General features: G+C 54.2%; 2 protein-coding genes across 13 annotated transcripts in view; one reads left to right on the top strand and one right to left on the bottom strand.

Moving 5' to 3' along the window:
- CIZ1 (CDKN1A interacting zinc finger protein 1) overlaps nt 1-6,675 on the bottom strand; it is a 48,272-nt gene extending 41,597 nt beyond the window's left edge. For all 5 annotated transcript variants that reach the window (XM_074016374.1, XM_065530931.2, XM_065530933.2 and 2 more), the window contains exon 1: nt 6,403-6,675. The gene's annotated coding sequence lies outside the window, so the exon portion shown is untranslated. The remainder of the gene's footprint in view (nt 1-6,402) is intronic.
- Nucleotides 5,599-23,131, top strand: part of DNM1 (dynamin 1) — a 52,846-nt gene continuing 35,313 nt past the window's right edge. For 6 of the 8 annotated variants that reach the window (XM_005580766.5, XM_065530950.2, XM_065530951.2 and 3 more), the window contains exons 1-6: nt 5,599-5,851; nt 20,970-21,043; nt 21,322-21,471; nt 21,791-21,994; nt 22,731-22,829; nt 22,924-23,084. In XM_005580766.5, the coding sequence (XP_005580823.3) occupies nt 5,691-5,851; nt 20,970-21,043; nt 21,322-21,471; nt 21,791-21,994; nt 22,731-22,829; nt 22,924-23,084 (849 nt within the window). In that variant the 5' untranslated portion in view covers nt 5,599-5,690. Of the gene's footprint in view, nt 5,852-20,969; nt 21,044-21,321; nt 21,472-21,551; nt 21,995-22,730; nt 22,830-22,923; nt 23,085-23,131 lie in introns of all 8 variants that reach the window. The other 2 variants (XM_074016424.1, XM_074016425.1) reach the window with 1 other exon arrangement.

The following is a 23,131-nucleotide window of genomic DNA, read 5'->3' as shown; positions in this document are numbered from 1 at the left end:
GCCCGGCCTCATGTTTTATTTTATGTGCACCAAAAATATGTATTCTCCACACAGCATCCCTGGGAGAAAACCATCGATTACCAGAACTGGCATAGTGTAGGATGTAAATATGGAAGCTCTAAGTCAAACTGACATCCGTCCACACCTTGACTCCATCATTTCTTGGCTATGTGACCTCAGACATGCTCTTCACTAACCTCTCTGTGCCTCAGTTTCCTCATCTGTCAAAGGAGGCTAATAAAACTTCTTTCTCGGCAGGGCATGATTGCTCACACCTGTAATCCCAGCACTTTGGGAGGCCGAGGTGGGTGGATCACCTGAGGTCAGGAGTTCAAGACCAGCCTGGCCAACATGGTGAAACCCCATCTCTACTAAAAATACAAAAATTAGCCGGGCATGATGGCACGTGTCTGTAATTCCAGCTACTTGGGAGGCTGAGGCAGGAGAATCGCTTGAACCTGGGAGGTGGAGGTTGCAGTGAGCTGAGGTTGCGCCATTGCATTCCAACCTGGGTGACCAAAGCAAAACTCCATCTCAAAAAAAAAACTTCTTTCTCAAGTTTGGGAGACAGTACAGGTGAATCCCTCAGCACAGTAAATGGGCTGGGAGGAAATGCCCAGTAAACACTCCTGCTGTTAATAATCTGCCCAGGGCTGGGCACGGTGGCCCACATCTGTAATTTCAGCACGTTGAGAGGCCGAGGCGGGTGGGTAATTTGAGGCCAAGAGTTCAAAGCCAGCCTGGCCAACATGATGAAACCCCATCTGTACTAAAAACACAAAAATTAGCTGGGCGTAATGGTGGGCACCTGTAATCCCAGCTACTCAGGAGGCTGAAGCAGGAGAATTGCTTGATCTCGGGAGGCAGAGGTTGTAGTGAGCAGAGATCACGCCACTGCACTCCAGCTTGGAGCTGGAGCAAGACTCTGTCTCAAAAAAAAAAAAAAAAAAAAAATTCTGCCCAGCACAATTGGTGGTCAAAACTTTGGGAGCTCAGCCATGGATGGTGGCTCACACCTATAGTGCCAGCACTTTGGGACGCCAAAACAGTAGGATCATTTGAAGCCAGGAGTTCAAAACCAACCTGGGCGACAAAGCAAGATCCCGTCTGTACAAAAAAAAATTGTTTTAACTAACTGGCCATGGTGGTGTGCACTTGTAGTTTCAGCTATTTGGGTGACTGAGGCAGGAAGCTCACTTGAGCCCAGGAGTTTGAGGCTACAGGGAGCTGAGATTATGCTCCTGCAGCTCAATTCAGCCTGGGCAGCTAAGCAAGGTTTATCTTATCTCTAAAAATAAACCAAAGAACAAAAAAGCTTTGGGAACTCAAGAGAGAGTAAAGAAGCCATTTCTTTTCTTTTTCTTTTTTTTTTTTTTTTTTTGAGAAGAAGTCTTGCTCTGTCACCCAGGCTGGAGTGCATGGCATGATCTCGGCTTGATGCAACCACCACCCCTGCCTCCCAGGTTCAAGCAATTCTCCCACCTCAGCTTCCCAAGTGCCTGGGATTACAGGCGGGGGCTACCATGCCCAGCTAATTTTTAGGTATTTAGTAGAGACGGAGTTTTGCCATGTTGGACAGTCTGGTCTCGAACTCCTGGCCTCAAGTGATCCACCCATCTTGGTCTCCCAAAGAGCTGGGATTACAGGCGTGGGCCACCGCATCTGGCCCTGAGATTCTTCTTTTCAACCAACTCTATGTGATGCCAGGCTGCTGGCCTGGCGTCAGTGATACAGCAGTATAGGATACTTAGTATGATCCCATTTCTGTAAAAACAAAATGGAACAAAATTAATATGTATATATACGAAAAACAAAGCCAGATAATAAAACCTAAGCTATAGTGGTTATCTCTAGGTGAGAGGATGACCAGAAGTTTTTAAATACTTGTGTAAAGTCTAGTTTTACAATAACTTTCAATATTGCAATTATGGGGAAAAAAGTAAAAATAATAAAAGCTGGCTGGGCATGCTGGTTCACAGCTATAATCCCAGCATTTTGGGAGGCCGAGGTGGGCAGATCATGAGGTCAGGAGTTTGAGAACAGCCTGGCCAAGATGGTGAAACCCCGTCTCTACTAAAAATCAAAAATTAGCTGGGCACGGTGGCGAGCGCCTGTAATCCCAGTTACTCAGGAGGTTGAGGCAGGAAAATTCCTTGAACCAGAGAGGGAGAGGTTGCAGTGAGCTGAGATCACACCACTGCACTCTAGCCTGAGTGACAGAGCAAGACTCCATCTCAAAAAGAAAGAAAGAAAGAAATACAAAAAATCAGCCGGGTGTGGTGGCACACGACTGTAGTCCCAGCTACTTGGGAGGCTGAGGCAGGAGAACCACTTGAACCCGGGAGGCGGAGGTTGCAGTGAGCTGAGATCGCGACACTGCACTCCAGCCTGGGAGACAGAGTGAGACTACATCTCAAATAAATAAAAAAATAAATAAATAAATTTTTAAAAAGGCTGGGTGCAGTGGCTCATGCCTGTAATCCCAACACTTTGGGAGGCTGAGGCAGGCAGATCACAAGGTCAAGAGATCGAGACCATCCCAGCCAACATGGTGAAACCCCATCTCTACTAAAAATACAAAAATTGGCAGGGCATGGTGGCTCACACCTGTAATCCCAGCACTTTCGGAGGCAGAGGCGGGCAAATCATGAGGTTAGGAGATCGAGCCCATCCTTGCTAACCCAGTGAAACCCTATCTCTACTAAAAATACAAAAAAAAAAAAAATAGCCAGGTGTGATGGCACGTGCCTGTAGTCCCAGCTACTTGGGAGGCTGAGGCAGGAGAATCGCTTGAACCCGGGAGATGGAGGTTGCAGTGAGCCAAGATCGCACCACTGCACTTCAGCCTGGGCAACAGAGCGAGATTCCATCTCAAAAAACAAACAAACAAAAAATACAAAAATTAGCTAGACGTGGTGGTGGCACATGCCTGTAGTCCCAGCTACTCGGGAGGCTGAGGCAGGAGAATCGCTTGAACCCAGGAGGCAGAGGTTGCAGTGAGCTGAGGTCGCGCCACTGCACTCCAGCCTGGTGGCAGAGTGAGGCTCTGTCTCAAAAATAAAATAAATAAATAAATAAATAAATAAATAAATAAATAATATTAAAAGCTCGCCATGATGCCCTCTAGGCGGACATCTATAAACTGCACCCCCTCCTGGTGCCACTCATCCAGGCTCCCATCTCTGCCTTCTTTTGTCCTCAGAGCATAATAACAGGTTGGCATGGAACAGCTGCCAGGATGCAAGTTGTGTGGCACTGATGCTCCAGCTGTCTGGTGAGCTGTCATCATTGGCATCTTCACAGCTGCAGCTTAATAAGGGTCCCCTGGCCGGGGGCGGTGGCTCAAGCCTGTAATCCCAGCACTTTGGGAGGCCGAGATGGGCGGATCACGAGGTCTGGAGTTCGAGACCATCCTGGCTAACACAGTGAAACCCCGTCTCTACTAAAAAATACAAAAAACTAGCCGGGCAAGGTGGTGGGCGCCTGTAGTCCCGGCTACTCGGGAGGCTGAGGCAGGAGAATGCCGTAAAAACCCGGGAGGCGGAGCTTGCAATGAGCTGAGATCCGGCCTCTGCACTCCAGCCTGGGCGACACAGCGAGACTCCGTCTCAAAAAAAAAAAAAAATAAGGGTCCCCTGAGCACCAGGCCTGGGCTGTGCCCTACACAGGCATTTGATCTATTATTATCCCCATTATCCAGATTAGTTAACTGAGGTTCAGAGACGTGGAGGGACCTGGGTCATGCAGCTTGTTTAAGGCCCAGATTAGGCTCCTAATCCACTCCCTTGTGCTACTAGGGAGAGGGCCTGCTTGTTCCCCATGCCTGCCTCGAAGATTCCTCCCCACAAGGGTCACTCTCTGATCACCGTCTTCACAATAGCAACACCACCCTACCCCGCCCCTGCTTTCTGGCTCTGCAGGGCACATCATCTAACAGGGCCATCGGTATTGCCCTATTTCCATATTGTCTGTCTTTTTCCACTGAATTGTCAGCCACATGTGGGTAAGAACTTTGTCCATTTTGCTCACTGCTTTATCTCTGGAGTCTAGCATAGTACCTGGCTCAACAAATCCGCATTAAATGGATGAGTAAGTGAACAGTCTTCAATTCACAGACCACTTTGTCAGCAGTGCCCCCACACTGTTCACAGCACAGGGAAATGACTCACTGACTCCCCATAAGCACAGTGTAGGCTAGCCTTCCCTTCCTAGCCTCCGCCATGAATACTAATTAGGTTTCTTAAATGCAGAGGTGGATGGCTGGGCTCAGGGCCCCATGGTCTCTCCGTGTGAAAGGGTAAGCAGGGCAGGATTGTAGGAGGCTTGGATTTGAATCCCACTGCTTTTTTTTTTTTTTTTTTTTTTGTGAGACGGAGTCTCGCTCTGTCGCCCAGGCTGGAGTGCAGTGGCGCGATCTCGGCTCACTGCAAGCTCCGCCTCCCGGGTTCATGCCATTCTCCTGCCTCAGCCTCCTGAGTAGCTGGGACCACAGACGTCCGCCACCACGCCCAGCTAATTTTTTGTATTTTTAGTAGAGATGGGGTTTCGCCGTGTTAGCCAGGTGATCTCCCGACCTCGTGATCTGCCCGCCTCGGCCTCCCAAAGTGCTGGGATTACAGGGGTGAGCCACCTCGCCCGGCCGAATCCCACCGTTTTATGCTGTTTTACCACCATCCTAATGGGCTGGAGCAAAGACTTCCAACTCTAGGGCAAGAGCTTCCAATTCTCCCAAGAAGGGCCTTTCAGGCATCAGGGCCTCTGCACTTGCTGGTCATTCAGCCTGGCATGCTCTTCCCCCGATCTGCTTGCTGCTGGCTCCTTGTCATCGTTCTGGTCTCTTCTTAAATGTCACTTCTGCAGAGAAGTCCCCCGACTCCTCCCAAGTCAATGTGAACTTTCCACACCCACAATGATACCTTTTTTTCACACTGTTTATTTCCTCCATCCCTGTTACTATAAACTATTTTCATTTTTACTGTTTTGTGTATCTGCTTATCCATTTAGTGTCGATCTCACCAGCTTGATGCAAGATCTATGAGGGCAGAGGCCTTGGCTGTCTTATTCGTTGCTCAATCTTCCGTGCCTAGGACAGGGCCTGGCTTCTAGCAGGTACCTAGTAAATATTTGTTGAATTCATGCTCCAACTTTCTCCTTCTAGAAACAAGGAAACTGAGGACCAAAGGCAGAAAGGGACATGTTGGAGATCAGAGTCAGGATCTAGGGGTCGAAGGCAGCGAGGTGAAGGGGAACTCCAGGTCAGGAAGCTGTGACCTCAGAGGAAGCCCATCTACTCTCCAGGCCTCAGTTTCCTCATCGGTAAGATAGAGTGAAACATCCATGACCACTATCCAAGAGGCCTGGTACTAGGAGTGAGACCCCACCCATTGACAAATATATTCTGCGCAGCATCCGTCCGCGCACCCTAGACACTGCTAAAGCACCCCGAAAGCCGCAGAAGGTTAAAACTACGACACCCATGGTGCCCCGGGCGGCGCCTGCGCACGGCGGCCGGCCCGCAGCGTCGCGGGCTCCCCCTAGCGGCTTCCCGGAGCGGTGCTCGCTCCGATCCCCGAGGGGCGGGGGCCGCGCGGCTCAGGCAGTCGGGGCGCGAGGCTGCAGCGGCGGAGCCGGAGTCGGAGCCGGGAGCGCGAGCGGCAGCCGGATCGCAGCCTGCGGGGCCCGCCGCAGCCATGGGCAACCGCGGCATGGAAGATCTCATCCCGCTGGTCAACCGGCTGCAAGACGCCTTCTCTGCCATCGGCCAGAACGCGGACCTCGACCTGCCGCAGATCGCCGTGGTGGGCGGCCAGAGCGCCGGCAAGAGCTCGGTGCTCGAGAATTTCGTAGGCAGGTAGGCGCGGCGCGCCCCCAGGCGCCGACCCCCGACCCCCAGGATCCCCGGAGTCCCTGCCCGGGGCACCGACGGCGCGGCGACCTCGCAGCCCCCGACGCTGCACCCGCGGCCGGCGCGCCCCCCACCCCCAGCCGGAGCGAGGCGGCCCTCCCCACCTCGAGAGCCCCTCCGGGCAGCAGCGCCGCCCGCTAGTCTGCAAACGTCGTCAAGCCTCCGGCTGCCGAATCACGCCCCCTCCTCCGTCCCATCCTTTAGGGCAGACAACCCTCTGACAGAAGCCCTGGCCAAAGGGCTGCCCCCCGCCCCCAACATGGGCATGGAGAGAGCCCGCATTACTCAGCGCCTCCGTTGGGCTCCGGGAGTCCCTTGGAGCGGGCAGCACCCGGGGGCAGCGGCCCCCCCACCGGACTCTATGGGGGACATCCTCCTACCCCCATGGGAATTCCTGGGCCGTGGCAGGGGTCAGACCCCCACCCCAGTCCCTAAAAGAGGACGTAGTCCCGTGGGCATCGAGGACCCGGTACGGCCTCCCCCCGGCACACACACACCTCTGCGGCTCCCGCCGCCATCCGTGCGCAGCGCGGCGGAGAGGGGGAGGCGCGGGCTGCAGGATGAGGAAGGGAAGAGGGGAGGAGAAACCACTTCTTATCCTTCTCTGAGCAGCCGGCCCCTTGCTTCGCCACGGCCCCTGGGTGGGGGGCGCCTCTCAGTGTCGCCGTCCCCTTGGCCTGGCCAGAGGGATCGTGATGGAGGGAGAGGCGGCAGAGGGCAGAGATGACTAAGACCGGGATGGCGGGAGGGGGGAGCCATTTGCAGAACCTAATCCCCCTCCCGCCTCTGATCCCACAAGGCGCTGGGAGGCCTAGGTGGCGGAGAGGGGAGCAACCACAAAGACAAAGGGTCCTGGGATTACGGGGGCAGGGAGGGTCGTGACCCCCAGGCTCTCCCCAAACCCCCAGGGGGAGGAAGAAACAGTTTTTCTGGTGCTGAGGACAGAGAGGAAAGATAGGAGCTCTCCAGGTACTGGAGGTGAGATGGGGGGCTGGGCAGACTGGGAGACGAAGTGAGAGAGTTTACACTGACCCCCTCTTTCATCTCCCCCCCATCTTCTTCAGAAACCCTTGCTTTCTTCCAATGACCTTCAGGGCCAAAAAAGTGACTGGCACATGGGAGAGGGAGGCAGGGGTCCTTCTCCGCAGAGGGACAGCAATTCTGTCCAAGCCAGGTTCTGCTGCAAAACCTCAGGCAAGTCACTTGCCCTCTCTGAGCCTTAGTGTCCCCATCTCTAACATGGACAGTGGGACTAGATGGTTGTTCCTGCCCCTCAAATGTCCTGGGAAACCCATGCCAGCCCTAGAGGTGAGAGGGAGAGGGCCTGACTGGAGCCACGTATGTGTGGGATGTTGGAATGCCACCGTGGAGGCGGCCGTGCCCATCTGGTCAGCAGAGGGGGAGGCATCTGTCTCTCCGATGGCTCCTGCAGAACCCCCCTTCTGATCACATGACCCCCAGAGCTGCAGAGACCCAGGCAAGAGACACACAATGAGCCCCTTCCCCAAGGGCCGGCAGTCAGGGACAGCCAACAGTTTAGAGTGGAGAAACCATATTCCTACCTCTCCTCCTTTGAATGTTGGCTGAATTCCTGCCCCACGCCAGGCTGCGTGCTCCAGGCTTGGGGTAGGGAGGGAACCAACTGGTGATTTCAGCCCCCGTCTACTGAGTCCATCCTATGTACCCCCTATGCTGAATCAGTCATAGGCTCACAGGAGCTCCCAAGAGGCAGGCACCATGATGCCCATCCTACAGATGAGGAAACTGAGACCCTGGAGGTTAAATGCCTTGCCCAAGGTCACACATTCAGGAAGGGCAGCAGCTGTTAGACTCCAAAGCCCAGTTCCTAATCTCGACGCTGCACATCCTCTGAGAGCCGGATCCTGCACCAGACACAGGGACAAGCGGGTGGGTGGGCCTCCATTTCCCCATCTGTGGAATGGGAACGCTGACAGCCACTGCCCTGCCTTCCTGAGAAGGTGACTGTGGGCTCCACTGAGTTCATGGGTGGAAAGGTTCTTTTGTAAATATGCGGGACAGGGCGTTGATAGCCAATTAGGCTTGGGGACCTGCATGTCCAGCCCCTGCCCTCCTGGAGCCCATGATGCAGGGGCCAGCCCTGACCACGGCAGATTTCAGCAAGTACTTGCTGGCTGAGTGGCGGAGCAGGGTGTGGACTGTACCCCAGGAGGCCTGGGCCCTCTGGCTGCCCTCTGCACCCCAATGCCCTTGGCCAGGTCCCCACAGGAGGATGTGCAGGGTGTCCAGATGCAGGCTCAGGGCAGGGGAGGGGGCTTAGGTTGATGTGAAGGAGTAGGCAGGAAAGCATTCATGATCCCCTGAAAGCTAGTGAGAAGGCCAGGGAAACTGAGGCTCAGTGGGTTCCACCATCTCAGCCTGACAGCTCCTTCAAGGGCTCCTGACCTCTCCAACAGGGCTCAGTCCCCAGCCTGGTGAGCATAGTAACAGCCATTCTGTCTCCTGGGGCTTCCCAGGAGCCAATCCCCCACGGAAAATGCTTCAAAGGAAAATGCATCAGGGCTGTCCCAGGTCCACCTGGGCTTCTGGGCGCTCAGAAGGATCTTGCTGTCAGCTCTGCAATGGAGGTAGCGTTGCAGCTGCCCGGGATGCTGCTAGAACTTGTCTAGGTCTATACTGTTTCTTCACCCCCTTCCCTTTTACAGAAGGGAAAACTGAGGCTAATTCATTCAGTCATTTAGTAAACATTTGTGGAGGGTGCACGATGTCTTGGCACTATGGTGGAAAAGACCAAGGCTCTGCATTGCAGAGGGAGAAACTTAGAAGACAACTGGAAAATGTGGTCAACGTCAGGGAGGGGAGCGGGGCTGCTCTCCCAAGGGAGGTCAGAAGTCTCCGGGAGGAGGTGGCATCTGAGATGAGAACCGAGGGATGAGAAGCTGTGTAACTTGCCGGGGTGGGAGAGTTCCGGGCCGAGGGAAAGGTGCAAAGGCCCTGGGGTAGCAAAGAATTTGGTGCCTTTGAGGAACAGAAAGGACCCCCTGTAGCTGGTGTTTGGCTAGCAAGGGGGAGACAGGACCTGAGAGACAGGCAGGGGCTAGATCTACAAAGCCCTTAGGCCACGAGGAGTGAGGAGTTTGGGTTTATTTTCTCTCTTGTGGGAAGCTTTTTAGTAGTGGATTGACTTGAGCTGATTCTAGCAAGGGTGTGACTTGGGGAGGGGGTGAGGGAAAAGGCAGGAGACTGGTGCGGAGGCTGCTGCAGTGGGCAGAGGGCAGTGGAGGTCCCGAACGAGGGCTTTAGCTGCAACGAGAAGGAGAACGGTGGGTAGGTTTCAGGATATATTTTGGAGGAAGTCCTGCTGGAGGATGAATGTGGAGGGTGAGGAAGGAGGAATCAATGATGACATCTGGGATTTTGACCTGAGCTCCTGGGTGGGTGTTGGTGCCATTAACAGAGTCGGGAAGAGTAAGGAGGAGCAGACTGGGGGGACGGGGGAAGACCAGCGTTTGGTTCTGAACATATTGAGCCTGAGATGCCTGTTAGACTTCTGAGGGGAAGATGTCAACTGGCAGTTTGGTGATGCAAGTCGGGAGCTCAGGGGGAAGGCGGGCTGGAAATAAAAATTTGGAAGTCGTTGGTGTAGAGATGGGATTTAAACCCGAGAGTAGATGAGCTCATCCTGGGGGTAAGTGTAGACGGGGGAGTGTTTGTGGACCCAGCACCCGCCAGCCTTTCATGAACAGATGCCTGGTGCCCTAGGCCAAAGGGGCCTCCTTGCTGTCCCTCCAGCTCCTCTTTATCACCCCCGCCCCGCTACACCCCCCACCCCAATGCTCCTGTAGGGCCAAGAGTGGGTTGTCCCTGGACAGGCCAAGTCCGGTGGGAATGTGGCAGAGGAGCCGAGAGCATGCTGTGAAGTCAGACCTGCTGAGTTTGAAGCTCAACTCTGCCACTTACAAGCAGAGAATCCCTGGCCATGTTCCCCAAACCCTGCCCAGTTGCTATTTCCTCATCTGTAAAATGGGGATAATAATAGCACAGCCCTTGTGAGATTATGGTGAGTGTTGAGACAATCCCCAGGAAGCACTCGGGGCAGGGCCTCGCATGGAGGACGCGCTGCTTCTATCCCTGCCTGAGCATAGGCAGGCAAGCCCCCTGGTATGGTGCGGGCTGGGAGGTGCACCAGGATGGGGGCACGGGTTGGGGATCTTCTCCATCCAGGGTAGGTTAGGGGTCCTGATGAGCGACCCTCTGCCCAGAGCCCAAGGAGCAGCCCAGGGGGAAGGGTTTTAGGTTTCCCCATGGCTCTGCCTACCCTCCCCCCTACCCCCAGGCTTCCTGTCTGCCCCAATGCCCTTGTCCCTTCCTCCACATTCTTTTTTTTTTTCCTTTTTTTTTTTTGAGACAGAGTCTCGCTCTGTCACCCAGACTTGGAATGCAATGGTGCGATCTCAGCTCACTGCAACCTCCACCTCCCAAGTTCAAGTGATTCTCCTGTCCTAGCCTCCTGAGTAGCTGGGATTACAGGCGTGCACCACCACACCCAGCTAATTTTTGTATTTTAATAGAGATGAAGTTTCATCATGTTGTCCAGGCTGGTCTCAACTCCTGACCTCCAGCGATCCACACACCTCAGCCTCCCAAAGTGCTGGAATTACAGGCGAGAGCCATGGCACTCAGCTCCTTCCTCTGCATTCTATCCCAGCATGGACATGGTGCTGGTCTCTGGCCTCTGAGAGCCCCTTTCTTTGTCAAACGTAGCCTTTCCCGGGGAGACAGCCCACTCCCCATGATTAAGCTCTGTCTCTTCCTCTGAACACACTGGGATGCATCATAGCGGTCCCATTTCTTAGATTTGGAGATGGAGGCCAAAGACTATTAGGGGATAAATGAGACATCCTAGGCAGAGTGTGGATAACCTGGAGGGGGCAGAGGGAACTGACATTTCCTTGGCACTTGCCGTGTGCCAGTCCCTGAGGATACAGCTGTGAATCAGCCGGACCCATCCTGCTTGGGAGGCTTGTAGCTGATCGGGGCAGACAAACATGAAATCCACAAAGAGCACGTTTGTTGTGTTTTGAAGGAGTCTGCTCCTGTGTTGCAAGGAACCTGACATTGAGGGGAAGGGAGCTTTCTGAGCCATCAGAAGGCCTCCTGAGGAGGTAGCATTTAAGACTGGACCTGAGCAAGACTAGGACGTGGTCAAGCCAAGGCGTGGACTGGTGCAGGTGCAGGGACCGTCCTGAGCAAAGGCCTAGGGGGAAAAGAACCCGGATGAAGGATGAAGGGCGGTGTGGCTGAGTGAGGAGCGGAGGCCAGAGGTGAGACTATGAGGGTTGGGGAGGCGGGGCTTGAGGGGCCTGTTAGGGATCCTTTGACAGTCCCCAACACACCTGGGGAGCTGCCACACTCTGCTCCGGCCTCTGCATGCTCAGAGCACGCACCTGCCACATGCTAAGCACACACTGCCTGTGGGCCACATGTGGAGCACACCCCCGAGGCTGGATGCATGGAAATGCACCCATCCGCAGCCAGAGGACATCCTCTCCAAACCCACGCCCCACCGTGGCCCAGAGGAGCTGGAGTGAAAGGTGACCCTGGCAGACAGTATCTGATCCCGGCGCCAGGAGAATCGAGTTTCCCGGGCCCTGGCTGGGTCAGAGGGTCGGACCCAGGGAAGGGGGTGCAGGTAGGAGAGCGGAGAGAGTGGGCAGGGCAGGAGTGGAGGAAGCGGGTCATGGACACAGTACTGTCAGGCATGGAGAAACGGACGCCCACGTGCCATATGTCTATGTATTCCAGTTATAAATCAAGCTGAGGAATTGCTAAATGCAATGCATTCTGCCCTCCCACCATAACAAATGCACCTTCATCACAACCTGGCCAGCTGGGTTTGAATTCAGAATTTCAGACTCCTTGGAGTTCCGTGGTGGATGTGGAGGCGTGGGGACACAGGTGTCCCCTCTCCGCGGGCTGCCCCATCATTTCCCTCTTTATCCCTCCAGGAGTCACTTGTGAACACCCCAGCCCTCATATCCCAGCTCCAGAAAGGACCCACCTTGGGCCTGAGCTGGTCCCCACATGGGCCTGGGCGGTGGGCTTGGAACTGCTTGAGAGGGAATCCTGGGGCACCTGAGCGTAGCCTACGAGGGGAGCACAGGCTCCAGCTGGGCACCTCCCCTGGCCCCTGGGGAACTCTTTGCCCCACGGGGAGGGTGAGGCCAGGGGAGGTCCAGAAAGGGACCCCTAAGGACAGTACTGATGTCTTCTATCATTCAAAGTTTTTGTTTTATTTTTTTTTGTCTATTTTGTTTTGTTTTGTTTGAGAAAGGATCTCACTCTGTCACCCAGGCTGGAGTACAGCCGGGTGATCTTGGCTCACTGCAACCTCCGCCTCCTGAGCTCAAGCCATCCTCCCACCTCAGCCTTCCAAGAAGCTGGGATGACAGGCATGCGCCACCACATCCAGCTAAGTATTTTATTTTATTTTTTGTAGAGATGGGGTCTCACTATATTGCCCAGGGTGGCCTCAAACTCCTGGACTCAAGTGATCCTCCCACTTCGGCCTTCCAACCAGGTTTTTATTTTATTTGTGTTTATTTAGCATTATTATTATTATTATTAGAAACAGGGTCTTGCTCGGTCACCCAGGTTGGAGTGCGGTGGCACAATCTCAGCTCACTGTAACCTCCGCCTCCTGAGTTCAAGCGATTCTCCTGCCTCAGCCTCCCAAATAGCTGGGACTAATGGGCATCCGCCACCATGCCCAGCTAATTTTGTGTTTTTAGTAGAGATGGGGTTTCACCATATTGGCCAGGCTGGTCTTGAACTCCTGACCTCAGGTGATCTGCCCGCCTTGGCCTTCCAAAGTGCTGGGATTACAGGTGTGAGCCGCCAGGTTTTTAGATGGCAAAAATGACACAGAGAGGGTAAGGAATCTGCCTAATGTCACACAGCAATTGAATCAGAGGCAGGCCAGGAACAGGCATGGGTCTCCTGCCTCCAGTCCATACCTTTCCATGTTTCTGTCTCCCTATTCCCCACCCCAGTCCCACCCATGTGTGCACACACCTACACACTGGAGAGTCTTCCTCCTCTCCTCGTCTTCCTGGGTGACTCTCTGGCACTCTCACCCATTCCCTAGAATGAAATCTGGCTAAGAAACAAGAATCGTTTGGAGAAGTCAGGCCTGGCAACTTAGAATTACTATAAGCAACAGAAAAAAAAAAGTAATATTGAGCTTGGAAGGTGTTCAAAATATTCTCCTAAATGGCATCTTCCCATTGCCCTGGCCAGAGGCCCTAAGATCGACTGCCTGCCGGCTCCGCCATCCTCCCCATCCGACTCGGCCCCCATGCCCTGTGGATTCTGCCCAGCTCACTCCTGTCTACCTCAAACTCCAGCCCCTTTGTCTTAGCAGCAGAGTAACTTCCTCCCTTGCCCCCCTAACCCATTCCCCGCCCAATAGCATGGAACTCTCTCCAGCCTCCCAAATCTATCTTCCTAACTTGAAGCCCTCTTTGGACTCCCAGCCCTCAAAACCGAACCCCACACCTGAGTTGGGCCCCTGAGGTTTGATTACCCAGTCCTGCTTCCTTTCAGCCGCTCCCTCCTGGTCTACCTGAATATATTACAGTTCGTGGGGAAAGCAGGGCTGTGCCCACTCTCTCACTCTCCTGGGGTGCTGTTGCATATGCTGTTCTCTCACCTGGAAGCGTCTTTTTTCTTTCTTTTTTTTTTTTTTTTTGAGACGGAATCTTGCTCTGTGCCCCAGGCTGGAGTGCAGTGGTTGGATCTCAGCTCACTGCAAGCTCCGCCTCCCGGGTTTACGCCATTCTCCTGCCTCAGCCTCCCGAGTAGCTGGGACTACAGGCGCCTGCCACCTCGCCCGGCTAGTTTTTTGTATTTTTTAGTAGAGACGGGGTTTCACCGTGTTAGCCAGGATGGTCTCGATCTCCTGACCTCGTGATCCGCCCGTCTCGGCCTCCCAAAGTGCTGGGATTACAGGCTTGAGCCACCGCGCCCGGCCGAAGCGTCTTTTTTCTTTTTTTTTTTTTTTTTTTTTTTTCTTTTTTCTTTTTTCTTTTTTCTTTTTTCTGTAGAGACAGGGTCTTGCTACGTTACCCAGGCTGGTCTCAAACTTCTGGCCTCAAGCCAGGTCTCAAACTCCTGGCCTCAAGCTGGGGCTTGAACTCCTGGCCTCAAGCAATCCTCCCACCTCAGCCTCCCAAAGTATTGGGATTACAGGTTCCAGGTTCCAACCACCGCGCCTAGCCCCTGGAAAGCTCTTCACCCTGCCCTTGTCTTCCTCTTTCACTGGGTCTTTCCTGCAAGTCTCACATCACCCAACACCTCCTCTGGGATGCCTTCCCTGATCATCCTCTCCCGCCATGACCTGGCCCTCCCTGTGTGGGGTAGGGCTTTGTTTTCTCCCAGATGGGAAGCTGTAGAGGATGAAAGAAGCCTGTTGCCTTGGGCTCAGAACTCCTGGCAGAGGGCAGCTCCAACCATGGTTAATATTAACAATGTATCTAGTCATGACTGTGTTATTCTTTAATCACTCTGTCTCATGTGCCTCTCTTAGCTCAGGAAAAGGAGGCCACTAGCCAGGGTGAGGAGAAAAATCTCAGCAGGTGAATGCACCCTCACCTCCAACCTGGGTCCCCATTTAGAAGGAATGCAATGCTATAGCACATAAAGCACCCAGCAGGTGGCACGTGCTCAGGAACTGGGACCCACCAATGGGCACCCCCGTTAGGTCCTTCTACTGCCAGATGTCAGGGCATTCCCTTAACAGACCCAGGAGGGAGCTGCTGGCCTGTGTCCTATTTCACTGATGGGCAAACTGAGGTTCAGAACAGGGAAATAATTTAGTGGCCGAGCTGGGGTTCCTTCTCATCAGGATGCTGGTGATAAGAAATAAGGATCCATAGCCGGGCATGGTGGTGCACACATGTAGTCCCAGCTACTTCGGAGATTTAGGTGGGAAGACCGCCTGAGCTCAGGTATTTGAGGCTGCAGTGAGCTATGATCGTACCACTGCACTCCATCCTGGGCAACTGGGCAAGACCCGGCCGGAAGGAAGGAAGGAAGGAGGGAAGGAGGGAAGGAAGGAAGGAAGGGGAAAGAGGATCCAGATGTGGCTGCATGCTGAATAACTTTGGAAATATCTATGATATGTTAGGTGAATAGAGAAGCTATCAAGGGGGCTGAAAACCCAGTGTGCATGTGGGTGCCTGAGAGGCATGTGATTTCACCTTTCTGAGTCTCAGTGTCTTCCCTGTAACATGGAGAAACTTATCACTCTGATTTCACACAGCCATGCAAGAATCAATCCAAAGGATGCAGATTTCTTTTTTTTTTTTTTTTTTTTTTTTGAGACGGAGTCTCGCTCTGTCGCCCAGGCTGGAGTGCAGTGGCCTGATCTCAGCTCACTGCAAGCTCCGCCTCCCGGGTTCACGCCATTCTCCTGCCTCAGCCTCCCGAGTAGCTGGGACTACAGGCGTCCGCCACCTCGCCCGGCTAGTTTTTTGTAGTCTTAGTAGAGACGGGGTTTCACTGTGTTCACCAGGATGGTCTCGATCTCCTGACCTCGTGATCCACCCGTCTCAGCCTCCCAAAGTGCTGGGATTACAGGCTTGAGCCACCGCGCCCGGCCAGGATGCAGATTTCTTAAACAGCTTTATTGAGGCATAATTTACATGCCATACAATTCACCCATTTTAAAGGCACAATTCAATGATTTTTAGTATATTTACAGAGTTGTGCAAGCATCATCACTATCTAATTTTAGGATATTTCCGTCACTCTAAAAAGAAATCTTGTGCTGATGTAGATTTTCAAGTCCCTGGCAGAGTCCCTGGCTGACAGTCAGCAATTCATCAGTGTTTAGCCATGATGATGATTATTAATGATAAAATGTTTACAGTGGCTCTCATCAGGTGTTAGGAGGATGATTGGTTTTTATTTTTTAAATATTTCACGTATTTTCTGAATTTTTTTTTTTTTTTTTTTTTGAGACAGAGTCTCACTCTGTCGCCCAGGCTGGAGTACAGTGGCAGGATCTCGGCTCACTGCAACCCCCGCTTCCCGGGTTCAAGCGATTCTCCTGCCTCAGTCTCCCAAGTAGCTGGGACTACAGGCACGTGCCATCACACCCTGCTAATTTTTGTATTTTTAGTTGAGATGGGGTTTCACCATGTTGGCCAGGCTGGTCTCAAACTCCTGACCTCAAGCGATCTGCCTGCCTCAGCCTCCTAAAGTGTTGGGATTACAGGAATGAACCACCGCGCCTGGTCATTTTCTGAATCTTTTAAAATGGAGAACATATGATTTTTAAAATTAGAGGCAAAAGCGATCGATTTCTATTTTGAAAATATAAAGTCATCCACACTTGGATGGATGGAAGGGAGGGAGGGTGGGAAAGAAAGTAGGAAGGATGGGAGGATAAGGAGTAAGGGAAGGTAATAGGCTCGGCTTAATAGGGAGAAAGATTGCTGTGGAGAGAGCACCTACCCGGAGTCAGGAACCCTGGGTACCAGTCCTGCCTTGTCACCAACTTGCACCATGATCTTGGGCAAGACTCTTCCCTTTTGTGCCTCAGTTTCTACCCCTACACAATGAAGCCGATGGTAGAGCTCATCTTGCATTCACTCTTTTGGTCAATGTGGGTGTCCTGAGAGTCTGCTACGTGCCAGATTCAGTGCTGGGTGCTGGGATATTGTGACAAACAGGTCTAGCCTAGTCCCTGCTCGCGGGGCCATCAGAACATCAAGGAAAGCCAAGGCCAGAACTGCCCTGCAGTGTTCAAACCTCAGCTTGAAATTCATGAGCTGTGACGTGGGGCTGCCTAGGGTCCCCTGGGGCAGCTGGAACAGAGAGGGACTTGTTGCCTGGGGGCAGTCTCACCTCCTCCCAGCTGTATTTCTTGGCCCACCCACTCCCTTGCCGGCACCCCAGCTCCCTGCTTCAGAGGGTGCCCCTGCCCACCCCCCTCGCCTTCCACCTCCAGCTCTCTCCCTGCTGCCTCTTCTGGTGACGAGGCTGTGGGAGTCTAGCCTGTGCTCTCAGCATGCCCAGCAAACTATCATTATTTATAAGCATAGTAGCCGCCATTGGTTCAATCATCAGCTTGTATAAGCCTCACAGCAACCCATTTTACTGATGTGGAAACTGAGGCTCAGAGAGGTATGGTCATTTGTCCACAGCCACACAGCTCCTATATGACAGCTTGGACATTCAATGCAGGATTCATCTGATATCAGAGCCCAAGAAGGAGGAGGCATAGAGGAATGACTGGCAGTGGGTGCATGCCCAGTTAAGCGTGTTACTTCCTGGCATCATTTGCATTCAGCAGGGCCTGGGAACCAGGATCCCGGAGCTCTGGCCCCAAGTCTCGGGTCCTAGAGTAGGGGTAGGGGTAGGGGTCACGTCAGCCCTTGGGTTCAGTTTCTCCAGACCCCTCTCAGGGTGACAGCACCAGTTCAGATAGGGAGTGTGGCATTTGGGGGTCCTGAGAGGTGTTTATTTTGTCCCCCTATGCTTCACGTTTGAAGGTGCCTCTGCAGATGGCCAGGCACAGCCTCCCTGGGAACCCACCATCTGCTCCAAATGAGTGGGGAGAACTGGCATGCCAGCAGCCGCCCCTCCCACGCCGGGCACAGCACACAGCCTCCGAGGCTGGTGGGCCTGACACTTTTCTCTGGGCACCTGTTCTGTCCTCCCTCAGCCTAACCAGGAGCTGGAGGCTGGATCTGGTCTGGATCCCCACTCGGGGGAAGGAGGACCACCCCAGGGGGCCCTTAGAGCGCAAAAGTGGGACAGTGTGTCCAGGTGAAAGGGAAGAGCTAGGGAGCTGCTGAGTCATGCACATTCCTTCCCGTGTTGCCTGGGCACCTACTACGTGCAGGGCCTGTGCCAGTCAGGAACCCGGAAGTGAGTGAGGAGCTCATTGTCCGGACCTGGGGACCTGCTGGTCCTCCCCACTGTGCATCTAGGCGTGAGACTGGGAAGCAGACCTCCCGGGTCCTGGCACCAGGCACCAGGCCAGGGAAAGGCCAATGTAGGATCTGATGTAGGAGCCAGCCTGGCCCTGGCTCCTCAGCACAGGGCAGGTGGTCCTTAAAGTTGACAGGGAGTGTGGAAACCACCGGAGGATCTGTTTAAAATCCAGACTCTGCCTCCCGGTGAAGCCCTCTTGAGATTCTAGCCCAGCATGCCTAAGGAGCATGCATCTGGACAAACTACCCAAGGCATTCTGAGGCAGGCTGCATGAGGGCCTCACTTTGAGAACCTGGGCCATGACAGAGATGGGCCACCTCCCCATCTGGGCACCAGGAGATCTTGTCCCTGGGAGGGGTTGACCCCCAGACATGGCCCTGCCTCTAGTTTCTGCTTCCCAGAAGCTACTTGTCCTTTAAGCAGCCCTTGGGAGGCAGTGGGCAGCTGGCCCAGACCCTGACCACGTAGCATTCTCGCCAGCTGGGTCCTGGGCTCCTCGCACCCCCTATGGGGCACCTTGGAGACCTCCACCCCTCAGGCTCACCAGGACTGAGTGGGCCCATGTGCTCAAGGAGAGGCCTCTCGGGGAAGAACTCCAGGGAAAGTCCATGTCTCTGCGTGGGGGACTCTCTGTGGGGAGTCCCATCCTTTCCAGCCCCTCCCGTGGTTTCCATGGCAACTACTGTTACCATGGTGTTGCTGGTGAGGAGCTGGTGGAGAATAGGGTGGACCCCCAGCCCCCCCACCCACCCCAGCTTCTATGAGAACAGCTGTTCTATCTCCACAGCCCTGGGGGACTCCCAAAACTGGAAGTCACGCCCCCAAAGGAGTCTTTGAGTAAAGGATGGAAGAGATTGAGACCGGAAGTCCTCCTACCCCTCAGCAAACCCCCTCCCTCTGTGCCGCCTGGCACACCTCTGTTCTAGCACATACCACACTGCATTGCATTATCTGTTTACTTGTCTGTCTCTCCCACCACACTGTGAGTTCCTCAGGGTGGGAACTGTCTGACTCATCATCTCCCATCCCCAGAGCCCGGCACAGGGCCCGGCACAGACTGAATTTAATTGAATTACATAAAAAGCCAAGTCTGGCTTCTTGGGTTTGAGGCAGCACCATTGAATGAGGAAGTTCCCAGGCTGAGGGACCAACAGACACTCGGCTTTGAATCCCCGCTTGGCTGTGTGACCTCGGGTGAGTCACTTCACCTCGCTGAGCCTCAGCCGCTTCCTCTATAAAATGATAATCTCTATATCAGAGCACAGATTCGAGGACTTGGGGATTCAATCAGAATTTACTGAGTGCCCCTTGTGTGCTAAGCCCTGTCCTGGGCACTGGGATACAGTGGCAGACAGAAAGAGGCTGCCCTGCCTGCCTAAAGCTCACTGGCAAGAATGAAAAGCATTTGCCTGGTGTGTAGAAATGATGAATATACATAGGGCTTACCATCCTCCTTCTCCAGTGTAATTCCTGACTCCTCCCCAGCAGCCTCGGCTTCCCCAGATATGAGGCAGTGGAGAGGCTTCAAGAAGGGGCTTTGAACCTAGGAGCTCTGGATCTAGTCTGTTGTACCTAACACCCTTTGCTCCTGACCCTGGGGTGGAAGAAGACTTGTGAGTCTGGGTCAGGCTCTGGGCTGGGGGCAAGAGACCTGGGTTCCGCTTCTGGCTTTGTAGAGCCTGAGTGTGTCTTTTTCCCTCCCTGGGCCTCTCCATGAATAAGGCGCTGGCTGGGTCTCAATGGTCCCTTGGGCTTCAGCCTGCTCCCCGCTTTCTTGGGCCCTGGGGATCCCATGACTGGCAATTCTGACATCCTGGTTCCTGGAGAGGCCTTCACTCTCATGCTTGCACCACCCTGGAGGGCAGTGCAGAGGGAGGTAGATGAAAAGAGCTGACTGGACAGAGAACTGGCACCCACAAGAGTCAGCCAAAAGAACAGCTGAGGTTGACATTGGCATGAGCAGATGTCTGAGCTATAGACTGTCAGGTCTGGGGACAGTGGATGACTTTGGGACCCCTCGGTCCAGTCCTTCAAAGGCGGCTGGATTCACAGGGGGCTGAAGCGCAGGGGAGTCTCACTGCAGAGTAAATACATCTGAGACCAGGGTCTGCTCTGCCAGATACTGGCTGTGCAACCTGAATGTCTCTAAGCTGCAGCTCCCTCATCTGCAAAATGGGGGTAATAACAGCACCTGCCTCATGGGGCTACCGTATGGAGCCCCACTCAGCGCCTGGCATGCAGTAGGCACCAAGAAGACCGAGTTTTTTGTTTTTTTGTTTTTTTGAGATGGAATTTTGCTCTTGTCACCTAGGCTGAGTACAATGGCGCAATCTTGGCTCACCATAACCTCCGCCTCCTGGGTTCAAACAATTCTCCTGCCTCAGCCTCCCAAGAAGCTGGGATTACAGGCACCTAACACCCTGCCGGCTAATTTTTTTTGTACTTTTAGTCGAGACAGGGTTTCACCATGTTGGCCAGGCTGGTCTCGAACTCCTGACCTCAGGTGATCCGCCCACCTCAGCCTCCCAAAGTGCTGGAATTACAGGCATGAGCCACTGCACCCAGCCCATGAGTCCTTTTCCTTGCCGTCTCCTTCCCCACTCTTCTTCAACCCTAGCCATATGGGGCCTGGAGAAGGGGAAGTGAGATGCTGCCCTGCCCCACAGCGGAAGGGAGGGGAGAAGTTACAGCTCCGTTTCCTGGGACCCACTCTGTGGGCACTGGATGCATAGGCGTGTGGGAAACCCCATGCCTCAGTTTCTCTGGGGCTGAATGGCAGTGACAGGGTTGGGGCAGGGACTTCCTGTTGGTTCAAAACCAACACAGGACGTATCTAGGAGTTGATCCAGTCTCTTGGCAGCTCAGATACATAAATTCTGTGACCCCGGCGACTTAAGGAAAAGTATTTTCCACCTTTCTGGGCTGCCATATCCCCTTAGTTACCTGAAGCCCTTGGGCTAAGGAGTGGTGGGGCCAGCACTTTGGAGGGAGCTTTGGCTCTCCCAGGGGCAGGACAGGTACCCCTGGAACAGAGGGCGCACCCTCATATCTTGACCCTCCTTTGACCTCCAACTCATTGCAGGGACTTCCTGCCTCGAGGATCTGGCATTGTCACCCGACGTCCCCTGGTCTTGCAGCTGGTCAATGCAACCACAGGTACGTGCCCTCCTTCACCAGCAGCCAGGCCTGCCCACTCCAGCCTCTCCTCCGTCCCCAAGCTGAGGGCCAGCCTGGCCACGAAACTTGGTTACTGCGTGACTGTGGGCCTCGTCCCCCTTAGGGATAGCAGGGATCAAAATACGTAATGGAGACGTGGGTGGTGGTTCTGCTTAGGTGTGTCTAGGGAGTCCTATTACCGGTGGGAGATGAAAACCCCCAGGTGGGGTTCCAGAACTTGATGCCTACTGCCCTTCCCCTGCCCGCTTCTGGGGCAGAATATGCCGAGTTCCTGCACTGCAAGGGAAAGAAATTCACCGACTTCGAGGAGGTGCGCCTTGAGATCGAGGCCGAGACCGACCGGGTCACCGGCACCAACAAGGGCATCTCGCCGGTGCCTATCAACCTCCGCGTCTACTCGCCGCATGGTGAGGACCCTGGCCCCGCCCCAACCTCTAAGAATCATTTTCTTGGCCACGCCCCTCTGCGTGCTTCTCTCCTCCTGCAGACTCCGCCCCTAGAGCGACCCTGCCTCCGCATCATCCTATTCCAAGCTCCACCCAGCCGTGGATTCCGCTCACTTCCGGCCACGCCTCCAACATGCAGCCACTTTCGCCCTGAGATTTCCTAGTCCCGCCCACCTGCCACCCTGCTCCCAAGCAGCTCCTCTAAGCCCCGCCCTATTCCTTAACCTCGCCCGCGGCCACGCCCCTCGCCTTGAGCCCACCCTCTCGCCGCTCTGTCCAGTGCTGAACCTGACCCTGGTGGACCTGCCCGGAATGACCAAGGTCCCGGTGGGGGACCAACCTCCCGACATCGAGTTCCAGATCCGGGACATGCTGATGCAGTTTGTCACCAAGGAGAACTGCCTCATCCTGGCCGTGTCCCCTGCCAACTCTGACCTGGCCAATTCTGACGCCCTCAAGGTCGCCAAGGAGGTGGACCCCCAGGGTAGGTTCCCACCCGGTGGCCAATGCACAAAGTCCCAGGCTTGCGGGCTGTCTATTCTTAGTGTAAAGGGGAGCCTCTGAACGGTCTAAGAATAGTGGTAGGATCAGATATGTACCTTTAAAAATAATTTTGAGGTCAGGCATGGTGGCCCATGCCTGTAATCCCAGCACTTTGGGAGGCCGAGGCGGGAGGATCGCTTGAGCCCAGGAGATCGAGACAAGGCTGAGCAACATAGTGAGACCCCATTTCTACAAAAAAATTAAAAATTAGCCGGGCACCGTGGTGCACGATTGTGGTCCCAACTACTCATGAGGCTGAGGCTGGAGAATCACTTGAGCCTAGGAGGTTGAGGCTACAATGAGCCCTAATCGCACCACTGCAGTCCAGCATGGGCAAGAGTGAGACCCTGTCTCCAAAAAGAAAAAAAGGCCAGGTGCAGTGGCTCATGCCTGTAAATCCCAGCACTTTGGGAGGCCAACTTGGGAGGATCGCTTGAAGCCAGGAGTTGGAAACCAGCCTGGCAACAAAGTGAAATCCCATCTCTAACAAATAAAAAAAAATAAGAAGAATAAATAAAAATCATTTTGGCTACTCTGTGGAAAATGAATGAGGGGGAAAGAGAGGAGGCAGTGAGCGGGCAGGGGGCTGCGTAGGCAGGGGGGCGGGAGTGGGAGTGCATGGAATCATGTGTGAGAGTGGGTGCAGCTGTAGACAGCCCTCCCGCTGGTGCACCCAGGCCAGCGCACCATCGGGGTCATCACCAAGCTGGACCTGATGGACGAGGGCACAGATGCCCGTGACGTGCTGGAGAACAAGCTGCTCCCCCTGCGCAGAGGTAAGCAGGCCATGCCCCTCAACCACTCCCCAGCCCTTCCCCACCCCTCTCTTCCCCTTGAGGCTGGTTGCCCTGACCTTGATACTGTTCACAGGCTACATTGGGGTGGTGAACCGGAGCCAGAAGGACATTGATGGCAAGAAGGACATTACCGCTGCCTTGGCTGCTGAACGAAAGTTCTTCCTCTCCCATCCATCTTATCGCCACTTGGCTGACCGTATGGGCACGCCCTACCTGCAGAAGGTCCTCAATCAGGTAGGCGACCAAGCCAGGATGGGCCTGGGGAAACAAGCATGAAAACA

The sequence above is a fragment of the Macaca fascicularis genome, chromosome 15 (genome assembly GCF_037993035.2).
Source record: "Macaca fascicularis isolate 582-1 chromosome 15, T2T-MFA8v1.1".
NCBI classification, from domain to species: Eukaryota; Metazoa; Chordata; class Mammalia; order Primates; family Cercopithecidae; genus Macaca; species Macaca fascicularis.
Note: the sequence above shows the minus strand (reverse complement) of the source record. Positions and strands in the feature narration are given on the sequence as shown.